General features: G+C 42.3%; 1 protein-coding gene across 2 annotated transcripts in view; it reads right to left on the bottom strand.

Moving 5' to 3' along the window:
* Window positions 1-1,154: 1,154 nt before the first annotated feature.
* slc5a6a (solute carrier family 5 member 6a) overlaps window positions 1,155-6,000 on the bottom strand; it is a 31,030-nt gene continuing 26,184 nt past the window's right edge. For both annotated transcript variants that reach the window (XM_030722037.1, XM_030722036.1), the window contains exons 12-18: window positions 5,572-5,684; window positions 4,796-4,863; window positions 4,370-4,456; window positions 4,090-4,268; window positions 3,610-3,713; window positions 2,638-2,759; window positions 1,155-2,539 (exon numbers count right to left, since the gene is read on the bottom strand). In XM_030722037.1, coding sequence (XP_030577897.1) covers window positions 2,342-2,539; window positions 2,638-2,759; window positions 3,610-3,713; window positions 4,090-4,268; window positions 4,370-4,456; window positions 4,796-4,863; window positions 5,572-5,684 — 871 coding nt within the window. In that variant the 3' untranslated portion in view covers window positions 1,155-2,341. The remainder of the gene's footprint in view (window positions 2,540-2,637; window positions 2,760-3,609; window positions 3,714-4,089; window positions 4,269-4,369; window positions 4,457-4,795; window positions 4,864-5,571; window positions 5,685-6,000) is intronic.

The following is a 6,000-nucleotide window of genomic DNA, read 5'->3' as shown; positions in this document are numbered from 1 at the left end:
CAACGATGATGAGCATGAAAATATTCAACTATACACAATATTACTCACGTTGGTCTCACACACACTGTCACTGACAGCAACCTGAATTTAAAAGAAGACGGGCACTTATAAGAACCTCAACACAAAGTTTAAAGTAGTGACTCAATCGGTTTCACTCTGGAATATATTAAGTTACTCTCTCGTGGTCCACGATGGCTTCAGAGCGGTGCCGTCATCAGATGGGGGCAGAGGTGAAGCTATGAGGTACTGTGGGAATGCTCTACAATGGACCCAGCTGAGCTACTTTTGCTTAAACATGTAAATCTCATGATTTACACCTTAAAGAACTACAGCTAACACATTCCACGGCAACACGAGCTCATCATAATACGGCTAAAACATTCGCTCAGAGGCACTTCAGAAGGACTCTGACATTTCCTGACAGATATACCTGGATATGTTCAATGAAACTAAGCACAAATCTATAAAATGTGTGCTTTAAAAAAAAAAAAAAAAAAAACTGTTACGTAGACTCACTCATCACGAGCTTCCTAGTTCACGTACGGGGCTCCCTGTACCAGAGCTCCCTGTACCAGAGCACCCTGTACCAGAGCACCCTGCCACTGTTCCTCCAGAAGAACAATACTGACATATTTTCTGGGTGTTGCTTCCTTTATCTTTAACTAGCTAAGTAACAACATAACATTAGAATAACCCTGTTTCAAAAAAAAAAAAAAAAACTTTGGAGGGTGTGTAAAATGTACATGAAAGCAGAATCATCTGCATATATATCAATGAAAACAGTCCCAAAACAACATGGGGACACAGTTTAAACTCTTTAAATATGCTCCTGGTGAATTTGATGCCAGCAACATATTTTTTAAAAAGTTGGGACGGGAGCGTGCTGACAGCTGTACCGAGTGGACTCGAGTCAGTGCAGGGTCTCCTTCGACAAATTTTTATTTCACAGTGAAATATTTTCCCACCTGGACTCTTTCTAGAGCTGTGCTGCTGCTGTAATTCATCCAGGATATGGTTGGGCTTTCTTTCTCTGAAGCAGACTTTATCTGGATGACATCATGTCTTAAGCATTAATGGTGCCTTCGCAGATGTGCAAAGTACCCAATTGGCACAAGGGGGCAGTAATGCCCCCTTGTGCCAATTGTACTGTGTGTTGGATGCAGCAATGACAGCTGATTTCCATTCCCTAACAGGACTGTGTTTTTACTGCAGCACCACCTGAGGGCCAGATTTCCCAATCACGATACTAATTAACCTTAGTAATTGTGGGATATTCTGCTAGGTGTGTGTGTGTGTTTTTTTAGGCATAGAGCTTCTCCAGCCTTTTGTTACAAGTTGGTTGGTGGCATCAAATTCAAAATGAGCAAATTTTCAAACAAAAAAAAGTAAATTTCTCCATTTCATATGTTGTCTGTGCACCACTTTCAATTCCATATACATTCCCATCTACTGTTAATATTAAGCAGCACCTCACCATCTCTTCAAGTAGCTCCAACAGAGCAGGAAGTTGGGTCTGTTTGTACATCCAATACAACAGAGCACGACGACTACTGTCCGAAGTCACTACATTTACCATTCAGTGCATTTACTGCCTGGGATTTGAAATTGGCACATAAGTGGAGTGTTACTGTAGACATTAGACGCATTTATGGATAATATCATGCTTTTATATACAATCGAGCGGGTTATTTTGTCCTGCTGTAGGAACACTAGGATGGCAGTTAGGGATTCATGAGCTCCAGCAGGAGAAGCCATCTCTGCCCTCATCTGAACACACAGCTTTGCTGTAGTGGACCTCTATTTAGACATCTGTATTAGCAGCTAGAAGGTGACTATTCAGACCACGGTCCTGTAAAGACACTACAATATCACAGCAGCACAAACCTGTCATGCCCTCTATAAGGGCTCAGTCTGTCTTAATATATTCTCTTGGACATATTCTGGGATTTGTGCTTCCACCTTCTCTACAAAAATAACACTTTTTAAATCCCGTATCGATTAATTAACTGATTCTGGACTTTTTGTCAAACAGTAACATGAAAGCTACCCCGTCTATTCCTTCAGACTGAACATGTGTGAACAGGTTAAAAAGCCTTTTTGTGCCTACAGTGTGAAAAATGAAGAATAACCAATGAATTTCTTTTGCTTGTGCTTCCAAAGCTCAGTTCCAGCCTGGCAGAAGCTGATTTCAAGTTGTTTGAGAAAAATAATTGTGAGCAGCAACACCCAAACTTAGTGCCACAGAATCATATCTATGATCTTTTTTTTCTGTTGCATTTCTCACCAAGAGAGACTGGACTGAGCTGAGAGTGTATGTCTGCATTACAAAGTAAAAACAGGATCACAAGGCTGTCTCCTGAACCGTGTGAGCCATCAGCTGGCACGAGGGCCGAGCCGTCCTCACTTCGGCGTCTTCCTCCTCTGTCTGGGCTCTGTCGCTCTCCATCTCCTCCTCTGTGATGGTGTCTTCTTTGGAGTAGGCTGCTCCGTTGCTGTCTTTCTTGGCCTTTTGATAAGGTTGTGTCTTGATTTGTTTGGGCTGATCAACACGGGTAAAAACACTATTAAAAGCATGTTATTGAAAGACAAAGAAAAGTGGAAATGAGTGGGAATATGATACATTATATAATATGTTACCTTTTGAGCCAGAGGAGTGATACAGCAAAGTTTCTCTCTATAGCGGTCGGGCAGAAAGAAGAGCAGCGTGCCCAGGACGGGGTAAACTGTGCCCGGGGTCAGCTCCTTCTCCTTCATAGGCCCTGGCATGTAAACAGGATGCATGGTCAGGACAGTGTTTATGCTCAGGAAGAAATGTGAGCTGATGAGAGTGAAAGGGTGATATGAGTACAAGAGACTGACTGGACCTTATTAGAAGAGAAAAACACAAGAGACACTTCTGTGACATAAGAACAAAGCCTATAGCTATGCTAGAGGTTCTCAGAGGCTGCACAACGAGCACAATCAGCTAAATGAATAAAATGTTAACGTATGGCAGTTCCATTATGCTAGTTAAGCCAACATTTGCTCAACAGCACCAACGTCCAGCTGAGACCCACAGTCTTAGTAGTTCCACTGAATAGTCAAAATCCCAAGAACATGACGTGGTAACATGGTGACGTGGTGACGTGGTAACGTGGTGACGTGGTAACATGGTGATGTGGTAACATGGCGATGTGGTAACGTGGTAACATGGCGATGTGGTAACGTGGTGACGTGGTAACATGGTGATGTGGTAACGTGGTAACATGGTGACGTGGTAACGTGGTAACATGGTGACGTGGTAACGTGGTAACGTGGTAACGTGGTAACATGGTGACGTGGTAACATGGCGATGTGGTAACGTGGTAACATGGCGATGTGGTAACGTGGTAACATGGCGATGTGGTAACGTGGTGACGTGGTAACGTGGTAACATGGTGACGTGGTAACATGGTGATGTGGTAACGTGGTAACATGGTGACGTGGTGAAATGGTGATGTGGTCTTTTTTGGTAGAAATGTGGGGACTCGCCTCTAAATAACGTGTCAGCACCTCTTTTCAACTGCATCAGTGGAAAAGAGGAAGGACACAATAAGGTTACAGAACAGACCGTGTCAACCATGTGTGTACCTGTTAGCAGGCTGACCAACAGTCCTACCACCACCACAGTGGCTGAGTTGTGAGCGCTGTACCACATGTAGGACAGTGAGTAGAGAGCCTCCACACCTGTCGGCCTGACGGGGGAATAAAGAGGGAAGAAATAAAGACACAAAAACAGAGTTTAATTTGCTCTCCCTCTGATGTGTGGACTACTGTCCACACTGATGGGTGTTTCTAATGTTTCTAATGTCATAGCTTTGGTAATATTCTAAGTCCAGATGAGGGGGGAAAACAAACAAACAAACAAAAATTCTCTCAGTTTTGGTAAATACACAAGTACATTGTTACCATCAGTGAAATTACTCAGATTTATTATTTATAATAGTGCAGCACAAAGAAAAAATAAAAATAAGGAGGCTAGAAAGAGGTGATCTCTGTAGAGTCAACAAACACTGAACACTAATACGAACATATATTTAAAAGGTTACTTCTCGAGATGAAACGTGTTACCCTGGCTTGGCTGTGGGGGCCAGTGTGGTCGTGACAGCGGCAGTCATGTTATCAAACAGTGGCAGAGCAGTGGTGTTGAGTGGGGTTACTGGCATGGAAACAGACATGCGCATCACAAAGCTGCCGATGCCAATCCAGAAGGCCATGGCGAGGCCCGCTACCAACCCAACCACCGCACCCTGAGAAGAGGACAGGAGCAGAGACGACTTTGGTGAGACCACAAGAACAAAAAACTGTTTCAAATTAATTATTATTACGCCCAAGTTAAAGTAGGACTCACAGTGGGGTTTGCCCAGGGGAAGAACATTCCCAAGCAGAAGAGTCCCAGCAGGGGTCCGCCCACCATCCCAAAGATACTGAAGGCTGCCTGAGCACGCAGAACAGCAATGCAACAAGTGACTTATTGAGATGCTCATGTTTGCTGTACAGATGCATCTTATCAACACAAAACTCTGAGAATATTTGGATAAAAGGAATGAATCAGGTTTACTTTAGTTACTCTGAAATGATTTTTCTTGTGAAAAAACTGTAGCTCAAATCTCAATAACAAATACAAATTGACTATATAGTGTTGTTAATAGTCTCTATGAATATAGGGTCGATGCACATTTTTACCAACATCACAATTACCATGACCTTTAACTATGACCTTTCGAAAACTCTGTTAAACTTTATTACATTTTCAGATGTTTTGATGAATACTTACCTGCAGCACAGATCCCATTATAGAAGCAATGTAGGCCATAGCCAGACACACGAGACCATAACCCAAGGCTGTGGAGCACGTGACAAAGAAATAGATAGTGGTTACACCTCCTACTTCACTGCCAAGAACTATGCAGGAGCACAAATAAAATGCAAAGGATGGACTGCATCACATCTTTAAAATGAACCTATTCTAGTCAGTGTATATACAGAAATAATCATGTCAGTCACTAGCTCAGACTTGCAGACTGACTTTTTTCTGTTCTTGGATATGATTGTGTTATAGGGTCACCTCTGACATGCAGCTGCTTTTAAACCTATTTATGAAGGGCAGCCAATCAGAAGAAAGTTAGCTTAAAGAGAGAAGGAAGGGACATAAAACTTGTTTCAGACAAACTGATGGTCAGGACAGTGTTTATGCTCAGGAGGAAATGTGAGCTGATGAGAGTGAAACGGTGATATGCGCACAAGAGACTGAATGGACTTTATTAGAAAAGAAGTCCACAAGAGACACTTCACACAAACTGAGGGGTTGCACCAAGACCCAGTTAATGATAAATAAGGATTACTTTGAACTATGGAGTAAAACAGACCCCCTTTAAGACAATACAAACTACAATCTACATCTGCTTGTGTGAATGTGTGTGAGTGGGTGAACGGGGCATGCAGCAGAATAGAAAAGTGCGATACACTCCAACATAACTACATGTTCACAGTTTGTGCATACACTTCATTTATGCAAACACGGTGAAAAAACAACTACACCACTTGTCTCACCGAGTCCTTTGGACAGCAGCGTGGCCTTGGCTTCAGTCATGTTTGGAAAATGAGGTTTAATCAGGTCCTCCATAGTTACTGTTGCTAAGGAATTAAAGGCTGATGAGATGGTGCTGGAAGAAGAAGAAGAGGAGGAGGAAGAAGAAGAAGTTTATGTGACTTCAAGCCTTCAGGAACAAGAATGCCATCATTTCATACTTTTACAGTGGGATTTCCCTATTAAAGCGAGACTTTCTGATACATGTACTAATAATTCATGTCTCAGTACACATCATTTCTCACTGCTTATCAAAGAGCAGGCGATGGCTACACATGTAACAGTGTTAAAACTGACTCAAACAAGAAAATGTAGTATATGAAAAACATTAATAATTCACTGAGAAAGGTAAACACATGCCAAACTGTTGTGGTTGTGTGGTGCAATTAGAC

This window comes from Archocentrus centrarchus, chromosome 24 (assembly GCF_007364275.1).
Source record: "Archocentrus centrarchus isolate MPI-CPG fArcCen1 chromosome 24, fArcCen1, whole genome shotgun sequence".
In the NCBI taxonomy this organism is placed as follows: Eukaryota; Metazoa; Chordata; class Actinopteri; order Cichliformes; family Cichlidae; genus Archocentrus; species Archocentrus centrarchus.
The sequence above is the reverse complement of the archived record's forward strand: the minus strand, read 5'-3'. Positions and strand labels throughout refer to the sequence as shown.